Source organism: Trachurus trachurus (assembly GCF_905171665.1).
Source record: "Trachurus trachurus genome assembly, chromosome: 23".
NCBI classification, from domain to species: Eukaryota; Metazoa; Chordata; class Actinopteri; order Carangiformes; family Carangidae; genus Trachurus; species Trachurus trachurus.
In genome coordinates, this window is record NC_139912.1 from 16,607,391 (window position 1) to 16,625,865 (window position 18,475).

General features: G+C 41.7%; 1 protein-coding gene across 1 annotated transcript in view; it reads left to right on the forward strand.

Annotated features, from left to right (window-relative positions):
* Positions 1-18,159, forward strand: part of cerk (ceramide kinase) — a gene marked incomplete at its 3' end in the record, with an annotated part of 40,696 nt that extends 22,537 nt beyond the window's left edge. The window contains exons 7-13 of the mRNA XM_083999422.1: positions 5,790-5,864; positions 6,099-6,251; positions 7,685-7,793; positions 8,374-8,453; positions 11,277-11,482; positions 14,914-15,137; positions 18,063-18,159. Coding sequence (XP_083855548.1) covers positions 5,790-5,864; positions 6,099-6,251; positions 7,685-7,793; positions 8,374-8,453; positions 11,277-11,482; positions 14,914-15,137; positions 18,063-18,159 — 944 coding nt within the window. The remainder of the gene's footprint in view (positions 1-5,789; positions 5,865-6,098; positions 6,252-7,684; positions 7,794-8,373; positions 8,454-11,276; positions 11,483-14,913; positions 15,138-18,062) is intronic.
* Positions 18,160-18,475: the final 316 nt, after the last annotated feature.

The following is an 18,475-nucleotide window of genomic DNA, read 5'->3' on the forward strand; positions in this document are numbered from 1 at the left end:
TCAGACACCACTTCTTTCCAGCAGCAGACTGTGTGGGATATGAGGTAAAGCTTGCATGACACTTTATAATTTGCCCAAAGGACACAACTAATACTTTCTCCTCAAATGGAGAAACTCTGGCTCCACTTCCACCACTGCTGTTGCTCTCTCCACCTACACAGCAGCAGCATAACCCACGGCTGAATGCGCCGAGTTCACACCAGGTCTCTCACAGTTGTCAAAGTCCCTGTGGGAAATGTAGGAAATCACTGCTGACTCCATAGTGAAGAAATTTTTTTTTTTTTTTTTTTAAAGTCCTGCTGTCACTGATTGATCGTCTAATGGGCTCCATTAAATGTATGCTACACGTGCTCTACATCTATTGTGTTAATGTCTTATGTCAAGATACGTGTCGCATGATTGATGCCAAGTTTTTCCCCGGATGACACAGTAGAGTGAAAAGACTCAGCGAAGTGGTCAGTCCTTTAGAAAAGTCCCACTCATCAGAACTGTTATTGATTCCCGTTGTGAGGAACTGGAGCCCTGTGGGTCCTGGATTGTTGAGTTACATAAGGGAATCTCTATGGCAACAGGGCAGGGGGTCCCACTAAGGCCCCGCGGAGGGTCAATCACTCCAAGTGCCACAAATGGGAACGTGCTGAGTGACATTTTGAAATCACTGTAATTTTCATGAGGCTAGAAATACAGTGCACAAAGAGCAGTGTGAAGCTGTCCTGTGCTTGTTGGTAATAGCAGAAGGGGTCGAAAATCTCCTGGGAACATACTGAAGGGTTTTAAGGCTAATTACAACCATGATTTAGATGGTGGTGACTCTATTGTATAGATTTTTTGCTCATGACTCAAATAGATGTGTAACTAGGATTGCAAAGGGGCGGAAAATTTCCAGTAAATTTCCAGGAACTTTCCATGGGAAGTTAAGCTGGGGAATTTTGGAAATATTCCAAATTGGAAACTTTCCATGGGAATTCTAGGAATTTAAGGAAATTATTGGGAATTTATGGGAATTATTGAGAATTTATGGGAATGAACTGGAAATTGGGGGTAATTTAAACAAACTGTATCATATCCAAACATAAATGTAAATATTTTGTTTTGTTAAATTAAAAAACATGACATTTCAACAGATTTATTTGTGAGTAGAACTTTATCAAGTTTTTATTCTTGTATGAACAATCAATTCTTTTACTGAACAACAAAAACATGAATGTTGAGTAAAATATTACCCCCCCCCCCCCCCCCAAAAAAAAGTCCCATTCAAAATGTTAAATGAAAGGATATTCAAGTGTACTTGCATTAAATCTGGTTGTTTTAGCCAAGTTTATGCTACAATATATTTTCCCCAACCAACCTTCAGTTTTGTAAATTTCAGATTTATTCCCGTTTATTCTCATATATTCCCGTTAATTCCCATGGAAAGTTTCGAACTTTGAAAATTCCCGGAATTTTGCAACCCTATGTGTAACACTATGATGTGTCAGATTCCCATACAACTGTCTCACATATTATTTTGTTCAGGTCCTTAAAACTATCACTGAAAGCTCAGGGCCACTGGGGGAGAAAAAAACTGAACAAACAACAACAGCTCCAAAGAGGTTTTCAAGTGCCATTGCTGTGCTGTTTTAATCCAAAGACTTGATAGTCAGTCAAACAAACCCCTTATGTCCAAGGCCTCTCCACAGTGTTATTAAAGTCAGAGCCAGTTTTTGACGTTCCTTCAAAACATTAAATAAGCACAGACATGTTGTTGATCACAGTGGTTCCTCAGGTCTGTCACTGACAGAAGTGAGTGCTGATGATCGGACAGGTCTGATGTTTGAGAGTGACAGCGGAAGCAACAAGATCAAATCCAGCTCTTTTATTACAAGACGTATTTATTTGTCGAGTCCAGAGGGAATTTTTGGCCGAGGAGCAGGAAGGCAGAGTGACGCTCCTGTCACTGTAGCAAACATTACAAATCAAGACCAAAGACGAGGTTTAAATGAATCAGATTCAGCTCTATACTAAGTAAGTGGAAACTTAAAATGTATAGTGAAATATGAACATTTTGCACTGGTTTGATAACTGCCATTATTACAATGAGTTTATTTATCTTTGTAAGTAAAATCTCTTCTTACTGCCACATCACCATAAATACCTTATGGTACGCACCAAGTGTGTATTAATCCGCCAATGAAAATAGTCTGAAACACATATTTAATCTTGTTTGAGCAACATTTGCTAAAGATTGCAGCACCCCTACTTAAAGGGATAGTTCAACATTTTGGCAAATTGGCCCATTGCCATAATTGCTATAGTCATAGCAGTAGGTTCGTTACCTTTAATTGTAGGTGTAAGCTATTTTTAGTACAGCGGAGCGCAGCAGCAGGCTGCTCAGAGCTACGCTATGGAGGCTAAGGGAATTTCTTGGTTTCCCTCATCAAACTCATCAAATACAAAATCCCAAAACTCCACAGCGCTTTTGTAGACAAGTTGTGAGCTGCACAACCACCACGCTATGAGATAATGACGGAACGATACGAAACGGAGCCGTTTTCGAGGTAAATTCATACAAAACCGCTGATGCGCGTTGCGTTCAGGGACAGTTTTTCAGCAAGCAGTCTCCGTATTTACCCTGTATTTACCTCGAAAACGGCTCCGTTTCGTATCGTTCCGTCATTATCTCATAGCGTGGTGGTTGTGCAGGTCACAACTTGTCTACAAAAGCGCTGTGGAGTTTTGGGATGTTGAATTTGATGAATTTAATGAGGGAAACCAAGAAATTCCATTAGCCTCCATAGCGTAGCTCTGAGCAGCCTGCTGCTGCGCTCCGCCGTACTGAAAATAGCTTACACCTACAATTAAAGGTAATGAACCTACTGCTATGACTATAGCGATTATGGCAATGGGCCAATTTGCTAAAATGTTGAACTATCCCTTTAAGGAAATTACTTTTTAAACTGCTTTTTTTCAATGAAAGGGTCCATATGTGCTATGTTTGTTCATGGAAACAAATGGATTTGAGCTAATTACTACAGATAGGGTTGGTTAAGGAGGTATTAAAACACAAATTAACATGTTGGTTTTGTGATTATAACAAATACATACAGTAGTATAAATAAATGACAGCAGCAGCCTTTATTCTACAGTAAATTAGAGCATCCTCCATCTTCTTCTTCTTCATTGACCCAGAACAATAAGTGTCTTTCCCTCACTGATCACTCTGTTTTATTAATGTCACCTCTGCCAGTCATTCATCTCAAGCAGTTTGTAACTTTTCTTATTAAAGTGGCAGTAATGTGTTAGATAATGGGGATGGTTTAACATCTTGGCACGCACGTACAGACACACACAGACACACGCACACACACACCTTTGCTGAAAGGCAACACCAGCAGGCTTAAAGGTTTTGTTGTGATGGAGTCATAAATTTTGATTCTGTGCTTGTCTCATCTCAAAGGACTGTACCTTTGCCACCTGGCTGTGAATTATGATTCATCAATATATTCATCAATAGTGCTGCCAAAGTCGTGGAAACGCTGCAGCAAAGGTATCAAAGTCCCCGGCGCCAGGGTTCAAATTAAGAGTCAACAACTCATTTATAGCCTCCTCTCTGCTGTTGTACACAGACGCTCCCTCATGACATTTTCATATTACACTGGTTTTTATCTGTTACAGTCTGATAGAGAATTTCAATTAACCCTGACACATTGATAGTAGATCTTTAAAAAAAAAAAAAAAGAAACAAGAAGCACATGTTGTTCAAAGATCCACTTGTCTGCTTTGAAAGGGTTCACTGATATCATTGTATGCCAGTGTCATAAGTGCAGCTATAAATACATTCATGCACTGAGGATTCAAACAGCAGAAAGCTCCTTTATTCAAAGCAGCTCTAAAAAACCATCTAGACTCCATTGTTGTCCTGGAGATAAAGACGATATTGCTGCCAAGACAATGTAAATGACAAGATATTCTTTGTTTTTATTTATTTTTTGGGAGGGGTGGGGGGTTTACATGGATGAAAACTGGAACTTCCCCTCTGAGGATATGTCATGTGACACTTAGGCCCTCTCCTTTGCCAACCAGCTACTCTGCTTGAGTAACTTAAGGGGAATAAAACATTTAACATCTGAGGGCTGAACATCATTGAACATCTGTGTGTGCCACTTAAATCCATTCAAAGTCAGTTGGCTTTTACTGCGTAGCTTTAGAAGAGTCAAATGGCATATGTCACCGTTTTTTTTTTTTTTTTTTTTTTACGCCCGGCATAATAGCAGGCAGTGCAGCGCTGTCAGGAGCAATTGGAAAGTGTTCGGATGTGATTACGAAGCTCGGAGGAGAAGAGGCAAAGGCCAGATAAGTGATATTCATAAAAAGTCAGAGAAGGCGAGAGAGGGGAGCTCATCTTCATACTCATCTGTGTCCACCGCTGAATGACAGGTCTGATCTCCTCTGTCACGCTTCTGTGAGTCGGCTCAAAACACCACTAGTTAGATTTCACTCTCCTCTCTCCTCCTTTCCTCTCCGTCTCTCCGTCTTTTATCAGTGGCAGTGGGCCCATTTCACCACTTGAAGATGATCAAAAGTAGGGCAGATAGGTCTGAAATTACACCATGTGGTGCAGAAAAAGAGCGATAGAGCCCCATTACCTCTCAAGTTGAAAGATTTAATGTCAAACTCAACATTTCTCTCAAGGCAGGGGGATGCCTCTTATCCTCCATTTGTTGGCTGAAGAGAGTCGATAATAGCCCAGGGCCCGGAGCTCTCCGATTAGTTGACTTTATGACGGAAAGGTGTCCTCACTTCCTCCGAATAAAATCATTCAGCTGAGTTTTCCTCTCGTGGTTTCCCTCACGTGGATCCAAATATTTCCTAAATGATTTATGAAGAAGACATTTACACATAGCATTAATGTCTTTGCAGCTTTTACCTGCATGGCAGATCTGTGTGGTAACAAGCCAGCACAGTCTGTTCTGATAGAATAAGATCAGATCATAAAGTCGACTGATAAAAAGTCACCAGAACTTCACTGCAAAAATCTAACTGGTCACATTGCTGCTGCGCTTTCCAGTGATTTGGTTTCTGGTCTTAATTTACCATTTTATTCTATTTTATTTCAGTTTCTTTTTATTGGCTTCATATATCTTACTGTTTTATTGGCTTAATTATAACTTAATATAATCAGATTTTATGTTTCTAATTTCCATATCAAATTTTTTGCTAATCAGTGGTTGGGCTTAATTACATTATGTTCTTATTAATGGTTTTTAATTCTTACTCATCATTTAAATATTATCTGTGCACTGTCTACATACTTTTTGTAGACATTGGAAAATATTATGCTCCCGGGTCACTTCCATTCAGCAGCAATGGCGGAAGAAAGTGAAACATGAATGACACTTCACCTGTCCCTGCAACTATCCTGGGATGGGTCGACCAGCCAAATTAACGCTGATGCATAACAATTAAAACAAAACCACATCCAACTAAGCTACCCTCCCTACGGAACCAGGCTGAGAAAAAAAAAGCGTGTGAAATATCTCAACAACTATTGACCTGTCAATCAGGAAGTCCCTGTAAATAGATCCTGGTTCAATCCAGGTGACAGTTAGTGTGTGTCCTTTTCGCTGTCACTATAATGACTTTAAAAACTCATAAAAACAAAACAAAAAAAACATTCAAAACTCTAAATAGGAAGGTAAAGAACGTTTTTTTGTGTGTTAAAATAAAAGGTAATTTTTCATTTCACAGTGTCTGTAACAAGTCAGTGCTACAACAACCAACCATCGACCTGTGTGCCTCTTACTCAACAGGGTCCACTGATTGTATCTGCTTTGGCACAGTGGGAACCAACGATCCAGTTACTTCTGCTTTACACATCATTGTGGGTGAGTAGAGGTGATTGAAGGACTTCCACCTCATGTGCTGTTTATCTCAGTGTCCAGGGTGGCGCTTCCATCAGGACACTGATAACCGCTGTTGGATAAGAAGCTGCAACAGCAACAACCTTTGACCGACTGTGGAAGCAGCTGCTTTTTGTTTCGTGTTCATGTCTGCGTCTTTGCATGTTGCAGGATGTGTCATTTTACAACTTCGCTGTGTGTGTGTGTGTATGTTAACAGGTGATTCCCAGCCGCTGGATGTGTGTTCAGTCCATCACAACGACATTTTCCTCAAATACTCTGTCTCGTTGCTTGGCTACGGTTTCTATGGAGATGTTCTGACCGACAGTGAGAGGAAGAGATGGCTAGGTCCCGCCAGATATGACCTGTCAGGTATGAAGGCCATCAATCTTGAAGCTTGAGTGACACTCCTGCCTACACACTTTAACCTTGTTGTTTTAAACCCATGGCTTCCTGGCCTCTGAGGTTACCTGACCACACATACACACCTGCTTATATTAAAGTTGTGCAACCTCAAGTGTATCCTAGAGCGTGCGTGTTTGGCTTTAGGTTCAGGCTTCTGAGGATTAAATATATAAATCTAACACACAGCCTCAGGCTCATGGATTCAGTGCAAACTCTTTGTTGTGAGCCTCACCAGCACCAGTAAGATTTCTCCCCCCACTGGGGCCACACATAAATACTTGCATTCATGGTACTATATGGTGCTTTAAACAAAGGCATCCACACTATAATGCAATTTATGAAACCAGGCTAAATTAAACTGGGGGCTGAATGTACAGAGGAGAAATAACTCTTTACTGGAAAGCGGAGGCCATGTTTATGAAAGCATTGTATTAAACAAGCTTTTAATGTGAATATACTGTATGAGCTTCCAGGTTGAACAAAGAAGTCAACATTTAGGCACCGAGAGAACAGACTCATAGCCTACATCTCATTTGATGTGTTTGTTGTGTTGTTACCAGTGTTCAAATCTCCCTCATAAAATATTTTCACCGTGCAGGTTCTTGTTGACATTTTTAAACCTGTATGTGCACATTCATGTTAACCAGCCTCGCAGTGTCACCGCTGCATCGCTGCATTTCACGGTCCATCGGCTGATGATCAGTGGATTATGTGAAACCATTGTGTGTTTGTGTTGTGCGTTGTGCGTGCTCATGTGCAAAACAAAACAAGCTCCACTGGTAAAAGAGAGACATTTCATTTTCACATGCTGAACAGCAGCGTACCCACGTGTGCCGCTTGAAACAAGTACAAAGTAGGCTGACTGTGAAAACAACAATCTACAGTATCTCACCACTGAATGATACAACAGATTTGTAAAAAGTGTCATAAGCAAACTAATGGCCCTCCGCTGCAGGATATCACACATTCCTGTTCTAAATAAAGTTAGAAACTAAATTTGGAAACCAGCAATATTAACCTCTTTAAGCACAAAACCCATCCAAAATGGAAATCCTGGCAGCAGGCCTGCTTGCCTCTAATTCTACTGTATGAGTAGAAATTAGCACACACAAGGTTCAAGCACAAAACTTTCATCCACACACTATTTATAAATGCAGTCCCCGGGCTGCGTCTCGCACCACAAACATAATAAGTGTTTTAAATAAAGCTCGAAAAACTTTGCTTCTTTTATTTTTGCCCGGTTAAACCTGCAGGCTCTGGAGGAAACAGAACAGTAGTCTATTTAGCAATGCAGATGTGTCAATTTGACTCTTAATTGTCTTGTCAGGTGTAATTAGAGTTAGATTAAGCTTTAAAAAACAAAAATAAAAACACATGGGTGTGCGTTATGTTTGTTTCAGGCGTGAAAACGTTTCTGAGTCACAACTACTACGAAGGCACCGTCTCCTTCCTCCCCGCCGCCGAGGACAACGTGGGGAACCCCAGGGACAAGCTGCAGTGTCGATCTGGGTAAACAAAGCACCATAACGTATCCATTTCTCCGGCTCTCCAGCTGTATTTTACAATGTGCTAACTTATCTGATGCAGTTTGGTAGCAGAGGTGCCCCTGCCAGAGCTTAAACGGGTTAGTTTACGTTTGTCAGGCATACATATCTGATTTATTGTGGGCTGAACACAGTCAGTCTTTTCGGGGGAAAGCGCTCGACTAAGTGCTTTTGGTTTTTCCACACGCACGGCGCAGTGGTTGTTTGCATTCGTTATGGGGGAGTGAAAAGAGGGGCAGAAAACCATTAATCTGTAAAAACGCCATGTTTCCTGTCAACATGTTTTACCATTAAAAAGTGATATGACTGCGCTACAAAAGGCCTCTCCAGCTGTAGACGTCATTTCAGCGTTCCTGACAAAACTTTTTAATATTTAAAAAGCTAAACACAGGTACAGTATATGTCAGTTTTAAAATGGACTGAATTTACTCCCACCTAATGAATCATTTAAGCCCGTTAAAGCATTGCGTGTCACAGCAACGATGATGGCTTGATGATTGTGGAAAAAGAATGAGAAAAAAAACAAGGTTATGCTGATATTTCAGGTGCCACGTCTGTCAACACAAGCCCCCATCAAAGGACAAGCAGTGGGAGATGTCAGAGGAGAAGGAGAAGTCGGATAAAGGTACAAGTTTGGGGTTATTACTTGAAATATGTCAAACTAATCACACCAAAAATGAAAGCCTGTGTCTCATTTCTCTGCCTCGTTATCTGCCAGTTTTTGAAACCGTTTCTAGACTTGTGAGATGAGTGGAAATGAAACCCAAAGCTGTTGTTGGAGAGAAAAGACATGAAAACAAAAACTAAAAGGAGACGATACAAATCCAGCTCCGGCTGGCTTCTTTCCTTGAAGTTACACACACACACGAACCAAATCAGGGGAGATTTGCATTTCTTTTTCGAGCTAGATTAAGTACCTGAGGTGGACCGAGTGTAAATAATATCATCTTCTCCTTCTCAAATTTCACTTCATCTCCATTTTCTGTCGGGGCTGTTTTTCTCCCGCAGCATGGCAAAATTCTTGATGAGATTCTTGATGAGTTATTGACGAGAAAATCTAAACTGATTTTAGTGACACTGCACAGCTCCCCATTGTGCCCCCACCAGAGACGTTTCTTTTTTTTTTTCCCCTCGCCTATCGATTTGTAAATCTTCATAATCCACTCTCTTCGTCAACTTGATCATATTACATCTTCCTGGTGCGTGTCTGTCCGCTGGAGTGGGACAAAGTCCACTCCCGTTGTTCCCCCAGCTGCCCTCCTGACCGTGTCTCACACAATTATCCACAATCCTCTCAAGCCGACAACATGGCAACTAAAACCTCTGGAGGCAGATGAAATACTAACTCCTCATGTGTGTGTGTGTGTGTGTGTGTGTGTGTGTGTGCTGTAGCTGCAGATGAACTGTGTGTGTGTTCCCTCTCTAATTAATGCTGTGATATAGCTTCAAGATTTTCCATCTTGGCCTGGCTATCTGGACACCAACTTCCTGTGGCGTGTGTGTGTGTGTGTCTGTGTTCTCCTCTTGTCAATATGAAAGCAAGCGTAATCTGCTTGTGTGTGTGTGTGTGTGTGTGTGTGATGTGTAACAGACTCCCACTAATCAGGAAGAAATTTGGCCGCGTTAGCTCTGACGGGGTTTTGCCTCACGCCAGTGCTGCTGTTTGTTTTGCGATTCTTTTCCACACACTCTCTCTTCCTGGCGAGGGAAATCTCACACAACTGCTAAATCAATGAGGCACGACACACTCCCTCTCTGCAAATGAGCCAGCCTCCTCTCCGAAAAGCAAACAGTCATTTGGAAAACGTCCTCCTAATGCAGAGCCCACCAAGTCCACAGTTGGATCCGTTTTGTCTTTTTGATTTTTCTTTTTTTTAATTCAGCTTTAATCACCACTTTCCCCAATTAGAACATTGTTGTCTTTATGTAGCCTCCACGGGCTTGTTATCACCGGTTCGCGTTATCACCTCTGTACGTTTGTTTTGCGAAATGAGGGGGAAAGGTAATGAAACGTTTTGCTTTCTGAGATCGCATCATTTTCCCTCCGAGATCCTCATAAAAACAGTCAGACGCATGATTTGGACGTCTATGATCGCTTTTTTTTTGTTTCCTCGCGGCTTACTCCGCTGACTATCACCCTGGTGACAGGCACTGGCAGCCCCATGGGTGATACCGCTGTGTCTTTGATAGGCCATCCCTTGTAAACAGTCTCTAATCTCCGAGGAACAGAGTGGTGATTTGTGAGGTGCAGCCATCGCATCTGTCATGTGAGATTTGGAGGCCACATGTGCGTTTAATCATAACAAGAAAACTTGAAGTTAATCCAGTCCAGTCTTCCACCTGCTGTGTGTGTGTACGGCTCTCTCTTCAGATGCCGTGAACCCATCCTCGTCCCCAAACTTAATTGCACTTCATAACGGCAGACATTCGGCTTTAGTGCAGTAATTTCGGCATCAAAAGTTTCTGTCTCGGCTCCATTGGGGAGGGTCAAAGCTGCTCTCGGGATTCCTGCCAAAAACATCTGGATCTTAATGGACCCTCATCAGCATCAACCGCTTTTGTGACAAGCTTGGAACTTCACCTCTGGACTCGTAAAAGACTTGAAAACACTGTGATTTCAAAGTACATTCCTGGTTGTTCACAGATGATTTGCTTCAGCACTTGTGGAGAAACCAAACAGAATCAGGATTTTTTGTTGCTTCTATTTATCACTTATCAACTGAAACAAGTTGTGACTTCAATCTCGGCTCAAATGTGGCACATTTACGAAAACGTGGAGCTGCTGTGGAATACAGCATTGCAAAAAAAAACAAAAACAAAACAAAACCAAATTAAAATGGCAACACAGCCTTTTCACTGCAGCAAAAAGTCTCTTCATTTAAGAGCGTCAATGTCAGATGGAGGAGCTTTAACACTGCAGTACAAAGAGGAGAGTGAAGGAAGCCAGAGATGGTTAGTGAAAGCGGCTCTGCAGCACTTGATTTTTGTTGCAAACTCAACATTTTCCCAGCGTGAACCTGCCAAATTTTATTTTACTTTGAGAACACTTAAATAAGAGTGAGTTCACTTGTTTGGACTTCAGTTATACTGCCGCAGAGAGCCCCCGTGTATAATACCTTTAAAGAGTTTAAACTTCATTCAGTTTGGGTTAAGAGGAGAACAATACCTTTCAAGTTTCACAGCCAAATATATAAGAAATTACAAACACATGCCAAAGCAAAAGGTTTAGTAAAACAGTGTTTTATTCAAATGTTTACTTGGTTTGACTTTCAATACTCAGTTCTGAGATGAAATTTCAAAAAACAAGTCCTGCTAATCTTTGCAAGCACACCTCCTTCCTCTATTTTATTGAAGGCTTAGACAGATATTGCTGGTTTTCATATCTAGACTAGAGACTATATAAATCTACTCTAGACACAGTATATCTAATCTAATCCTTGTGTTCCAGGTGGCAGTGGTGGTTGGAGCGTGATCCAGGGAAAGTTCATCGCCATAAATGCGGCCAATATGAGCTGTGCGTGTCCCCGGAGCCCAAAAGGCCTGTCGCCCGCCGCCCACCTCGCCGACGGCAACGTGGACCTCATCCTGGTCAGGAAGTGTTCCCGCTTGGATTTCCTCAGACACCTGCTTCGACACACCAACAAAGATGACCAGGTAGGAGGGGAGGAGCTGTAATCTTTAGTCACTCTATGCATTTAGATCAAGTCAAGTATGATTTGTCTCCCTTGTCCTTCTGTCCTCTGTAGAAACGTAAATGAATCCTAATATTCATAATATTTTTTTTTTCATAGAGCACTTTCCATCAAAGTGCTTTACAGAGGTTAAAAACAATTTCAATATAAACAAAACAAAAATATATATATATAAGACATGTATAAGACACAATAAATATGACATGATCCAAGTAAATTCATGTGGTTTGGATCGAGCTGGAATAAAAGAATCCTCCTTTCTAAAGAGTGGACAAACAAACATACAACATTAAAAAAAAAACCTTTTAGTAACAAATTTATCCATCCATCCCCCAAAAACTCCCCTTAAGTCCCTGTGCTGCAGAATTTAGTGCTCGGCATCAAGAGTTTCTCAATCTGTGCACTGATGAATTGAGAGTGTGTTAAGTCTGTGAATGAGCCTGCCTGCTGTGCTAGCACCTCCGTTTGCTGACTCCGCTCAATTTCCCAACTATGGTTCACTTTAGTTCAAATGCCTTAGCCCTTGTGCCTTCCCACGTATCATAAATAACCTCCACCCTGGTCCAGAGCGGCTCCAGTAATCGCTGCATCAGGGATATGCTGTATGGGAGAACAGGCTGATACCAGACTAATGCCCTCTCAGGATAGTGCAAGTATTGCCAGGGGAAGTCTGGTGATTAGTAATTATTACCTCAGGAAGGACCTCAGGATGTTTATCCCACTTAGAAGAATCTTGTAGGTAATTTCAGGAGCTGTCTGGTTAAAGTGTGGGATTGCAAAGTGTGTTTTGAGTCAACAGTGACATCCTGAGGTGAGCTTCAGCTCTAAGATCAACACACTGACTTGTGCACACACTGTTTGCATCACAAAGATGAGTTTTACTCTGGTAATGAGGTTTTTGTAGATTAGAATTTTATGTGTTTGCATATTTACATGGATTCAGACACTTCACTGAAGTTATTTTTTAAAGAAACATGTGCAGAGGCTCCGCACGTTTAGCAACTGATTTGAGACTTATTTGACTTAACAGCAAAGCAATAAAAGATGTATTCATATGGTGCCAAATCCCAACAGAAGTAATCTCAAGGCACTTTTTAAAGAGAACAGATCTAAAGTGTACTCCTGAGACATGTGACTTAAAGGAGACCATTTTCTTTCTTTTTTTAATCACAGATGTGGTTTTCTAAATCTTTCTCTTTTTTTATAAGTCCCATTTCCTTCTTAAACATGATATAATATTGATCTCTAGTGTGATGCTAACAAACAAAGAACATCAGGAGTAGCTAAATCCAAACATACTTAAGTTTGGATTGCAGGAGAGCAAAGGCAATAGCACATATAGAGACATATATCACATGGAAGCAGCTTCAGCAGTTTTAAATAATGTTGAAAATAAAACTTAATTTTTCATGACAAACTGTCCTTAAACGGATTTAAATGTGGAAACATCATTAGACATTTGAGGAGGCACTGGGCCTGAGCTTCTCCTGCTTGATTCCCATCACAGTGACTTGGAACTTGCTCAAAATCTGAAGGTTAAGACTTTTTTTTTTTTTTTACTCCTTCCTTTGCAGCCTTTGTCATGACCTGACACCTCGGCCATGACTAGCAAAGGGAAAACACACAATGCAGCTTCAAGTTTATACAAGATAAACCCAAATGTATCTTTTAAAAGCTTTTGTGTGGTGCAAAGGTAGAACCAAATGAAACAAAATGAAGGAAACAGTGCAGTGCAAGTTAATGAAAGGGAGACAATGGAGATGAATGGACTTAAGTGCAGTGGATTCTGGGTAGATGGACCAGGTGAGGTCAATTGCACTAACGATAACTCTGCCCCCAAAGGACCTGATGGGAAATACAGAACAGGCGATTCGAACTAGATCCACCTGTGTCAGTGTTGTTTGTTTGGTCCAACATTTTCATCCAGACAGAAATATCTTATCAAGTGTTGGATGCTTTTCTGGATCCTTCTGATTTTTGAGAGTTCTCCTCCAGTGCCACCAGCTGGTTAACACGTTCTGCGTTACAGTGAGACCTCATCCTGGTGTAAGGATCACATCCTGCACCTCGGGGGGCCCACAGTGTGAAAATGTCACGATTTTGTGCGTCTCTACCTTCAGGCTGTCTTGGCTGCTTTACTTGCAACACACTGTGGTTGACAAGTAGTTGTATGAGTAGGGTGAGCGGGACTTTGCATCAGAGTTCACTTAATATCAGCATCACTGTCCAGCCGAGCGGAGAGAAACAAGGAGTGAGGAGCCACTAAGTGTATTCATGGCCTTGTCAGAAAGCCTTTTAGGCAGACCATCCAGCTTGAATGCAAAGCGGTTGCAGTCATAAAGTGGGTCTGATGTGAAATAAATGGCTGTCACTCCGCTTTCGGGATGAGAGAGGGCGAGAAGAGGGGGAGAAGGAAGGTGGAGAGGGAGAGAGGACAAGAAAAGAGATGAGAAGAAAGGAGAAGAGAATAGAGAGAAAGTGGCACCCCGTGAAGTTGAAGAAAATAGTGTGCTGGACAGAGCTGAACCTTTCTGTGACACTGAGTGAGATGAAAGGGGATTTTGACAAAATAATTTCTTTTCATCTCTCTCTCTTTCACTCCTCGGCCGTTTACATAGTTTTTATGCATCTCCATTCCATCTGACCTCTTTTCTGCCCGCTACCGTTTCATATTTGTTCCCCTGTTTTGCTGTTTTCGTCTTCATAAATGGCGACACACCCACACACAAATGCGCGAGCCCACGTGAAGTTTTGCTTTTCATTATAAAATCAGTAGGAGTCCATAAAAAGACAATAGAGGAGAAATTAACTTTTTACCTCACCCACCAGGAGCTAATAAACGCAAAAAGAATGACATGCCAAGAATCATTTTACCTTGCAATACAATCATCATATTTCAGAGAAATATCCCACCGCCTCTTTTCAGTGCCATTTTAATGTATAAAATAAGTCGTTTATGTTCAATTTGAGATGTTTAAATGCTCAAAAAGTTCATGTTGTTGTGGGAGCACCCTGTGAACCCTGACAGATCCATCTCCATCCACCACAGAGAAATTAAGTGTTTGTTTTTGTTTTATTGACCTTAATTTTGGACCCAAGATGAAAGAGGAGTTTAAAACCAAATCAGAAAACTCTACATTGGTAATGAAACTGTCAAATAAATCCTGAATTTGTTTGTTTCCATGACATATTCGCAAACAAACTGAAGTTTTTATTGCATCTTTCAGCACATGTGCCTTCATTAATTCTCTGTGACTGTACTGGAGGATTGCACTGCAGTTTGACTCAAGTCAGTCAAGACAGTGGAGCGTTAACCTCTGCACCATCTGTGGACACATCTGCTTCATCTCTTTCATCTATTTCTCACCCATCTCTCCCCTCCTCCCCCTTTAGTTTGACCACTCGTTTGTGGAGGTCCACCGGGTGAGGACGTTTCGTTTCCAGCCGCGTCACCAGGAGCTGCTTTCCCTGGAGGACCTGATGAGCGAGGCCCCCAAGAAGATGGCGGGCTTCAGGCCCATCTGCTCCGGCGGCCAACCGAGCTGCAACTACAGCAAAGCCAAAAGCAGCTGGAACTGTGACGGGGAGATCCTGCCTCACGCTGCCATCCAAGTCAGGTAACTGATCACAGACTCACCTGTGGGCGCAGATCCAAACATGCCTTTAGTCCATTATTTGCCAAAATAAAGAAGTTGCTCGACTGAAAACTCGAGAAAGTGAAAAATAAATCAAAAAGTTGGCAGCCACAAGTGGATAAACAAGAAAATATATTGTGACTTATCTGCCATGATGAATGTTTTGCCCATTTAACACCGAAAAACTGAAACAGTTGCCTGCTGAAGAAAGACATAGTTCAATCTCTTCTCCTCTTTGCCCATTTATTTTTGCTTTCACCTGTGACGAAAGACAGTCGGGATCATTCTCAGCGCAAATGATGAGCAGCAAATGGCTCTGAATCTGTGCAAATAACACTGTAGAAGCAGGTATAATGGAAGAAGTGTTGAAATTGAGCTCATGTCTATTGCATCACCATGGTGGAGAATTCACAGTAAAGTCTTTTCTTCTTGGGTTTTTAAGATGTAATGTTGGATTAAATTGCCCTAAAATGTTTCTGAGTGTTATGAATTGAAGCCTGAGCAGAGATAGATTGTGTTCAGTCTTCACCGTACACTGGAGGAAAACTCAAACATACAATTTTAAACCACAGGCTTTGATCTTGAGCCAAATGTCTCTATAGTAAATGAATTGCTTTGAAATTCTATATGGACATACATGTTTCTCAGAGGATTATTGCTTATGACTTTTTGGCCTCATCATGAAGCAGCATTATGAGGTCAATCTTTTCTTATACTTTGGGTGAGTGTGAATATGAAGCACATCGAAGTCTATTAAGTATATCCAGGCAGGATTTTCATGTACCGAAAATTCTTAAATAGAAACCCGGGCTTTTATTTGCTTCCACTGCTGAACTGACCCAGCTTATATTTGAGACAGGCGTCTATATGGGAAAGGCTTTTATTTAATTTTGAACAAATCTTATGCTCAGCAAAGATGGGAAATCCTATCAAATTGTTCTGTTCTTACTGTTTAAAAGAGTAAGAATAGAAGAAGTTCTCAATGGGCCTGAACAACACGACTGGACGCACCGGGTTCAGGTCGAAAACATATTATATAACCTCAAACCATGGGTTTCCTTTTTTTTGGCCATGTTAGCATGCAAATTAATGCTTGTAAGTCCGGCCGCATTGGGTCCGGGCTGTTGGTCGGACCGAGTCGCGGTTTAATTTTCAGGCCCAAACTCTAGCACAAATTAAACAACTTAGAAACTGCTCAAGTGGGCAAACATGGGCTTTGAGAGGTTTTGTACATTCACAAGAACTTGCAGAAAATAGAAAAGACCCAGCCAATTGAAACTGGCTTTTAGTTTCTCAAACCTGTAGCCAGGCCCGGCCAGTAGCTTACAGGAGTCTATTTTAGACAATGGCTTTTATTTGAGAATTTACAGTCGTCACATAAAAATAGATAGTTAAATATCAATGCACTTCTTCCTGATTATTTCATGTGCATTTATCTGTGGCTCCACACTCCACCTACAGAGACAGCATTAACATGCTAGCATGCCAAATAAGCATGGCACTTAGCTCAAACAACCGTGGTGCCTGAGTTAAGTGTCACAGAGCTGTTAGTCTGGCTGGAGCTTTTTATTCTTGTCACACTGCTACAACAGTATGATTTGATGACCTACAATAACAACAACATGCCAACCTTTAATATCCACACAGAAAATGAAGTGTCACCACTTCTTGATGCTTAGTGTTAGCCGCTAATAGCCGCATCTCCTGCTTGGCTTGACAGCAATGAGAGCAGCAGTGCCATTAGCACTGCTATTGTCCAACAGGGTCTGATCTGGAGACTCTTTCACTGTTCCCCGCTGGACGGTGTTGGCACCTCAGTGGAATGCCCCCCCCGCCCCCCGCCACACACACACATACGCACACACTCTTTATTCTGGCCCTGTCCACACTTCAGCCTTGCCCCTGCTATCAGATCTCTATATAGCTGGTGTGGCACAGCTTGACGCATCATTTATTTCATGCTCCATTGTACTTTGCCAATGATGCATGGCGCTGTAATGTTGCTAATTTAATGGCCCTCCCCATGTTAAAAGGCTACTCCCCTTTAATTAAAGCAGAAGTCCGTCCTTTTATTGCCTCTTCCTCTCTGCTAATCGTTCTTGGAGTGAGCCAGCCAGAGTGCCGCTCGGATAATTAATGGTAATAGCCCAGGCGAAACGGAGAGAAAGTAAGAAAGAAACAAGAAAGAAGGGAAGAGTTTTGCCTTTAAACTTACAAATACACGTTTTAGAGTGAAACTCAAGGTGCAAGAATTAAATAGGTTGGGGTCCACTTATGCAATTCAAACCAAAAATATGCTGCATTCTTGATGTTATAGATATAATAGCAATGAATGTTTGTTTGATTTTTGTCGTGCATATGATAACATTATAGAAATAATCATCACTGTTGAAAATTATAAGTTACCATGCCAATTCATTATACAGTATTATCTGCTATGGAGCCCTGCATCTAAACTACAGGTGTTCCAGTAAAAACACAGGTAACATTTAGCAGACCTATAATTGAGGCTCTACAACATACTGCACCACAGCAGTCATTTCCCCTGTTCACTGCTTCTTTTTTCAGATATATACTTTTACCTCATAATGCATCAGGCTCTGCTGTGTGTGTCTGCCCCATCTGTATTATAACATCTGTTATAGCAGCTCTTTAAAGGTCTTTATACTTTACACACCACTAAGATTGTCTCACTTTCAAGTTTGCGTGTCAAGTCTGCACACAAGGGTGCCGTTCCATTGCTTTTACATCTGCCACATGGACAGTAAAGTGTCATTGAAATGAGCATAGTCATTAAGTTGATGGTTTGTTATTCAGGCTAAATGATGCGTTGTGTGTGTGTGTGTGTGTGTGTGTGTGTGTGTGTCTGTGTGTGTCTTTGTGTGTGTGCACTCTTTCTCCCCGCAGTGTCCAGTGCCAGTTGATCAGGCTGTTTGCCCGCGGTATCGAGGAGCAGCAGCAGCAGCAGCAGCAGCAGCAGCAGCAGCAGCAGCAGCAGCAGTAGTGTGTGTGTGTTTGAAAACCTTTGCACACCCTGGGCCCCGGAGCCAAGCACGCACTGCTCAGTGGACTTAGAGCTGGACGGGGAAATTTAGCCGCTAGAAAACAGAGCAACACAAAGTTGTACTTGGCAAGATTCTCCTGGGAAAACACATGCATCACATCAGTGTAAGCCCCTGAATGGTGGCACCGTAGCTCTTTTTAGCGCGTTGGACTGAATGAAATGTGCAGGAAGTCCTGTGTCTGCACAGGAAGTGGTGGAATTAAACTTCAAAAGTCAAAGTGATTTGAACTCCGGTTGAAGATAGAAAGCTGCCACC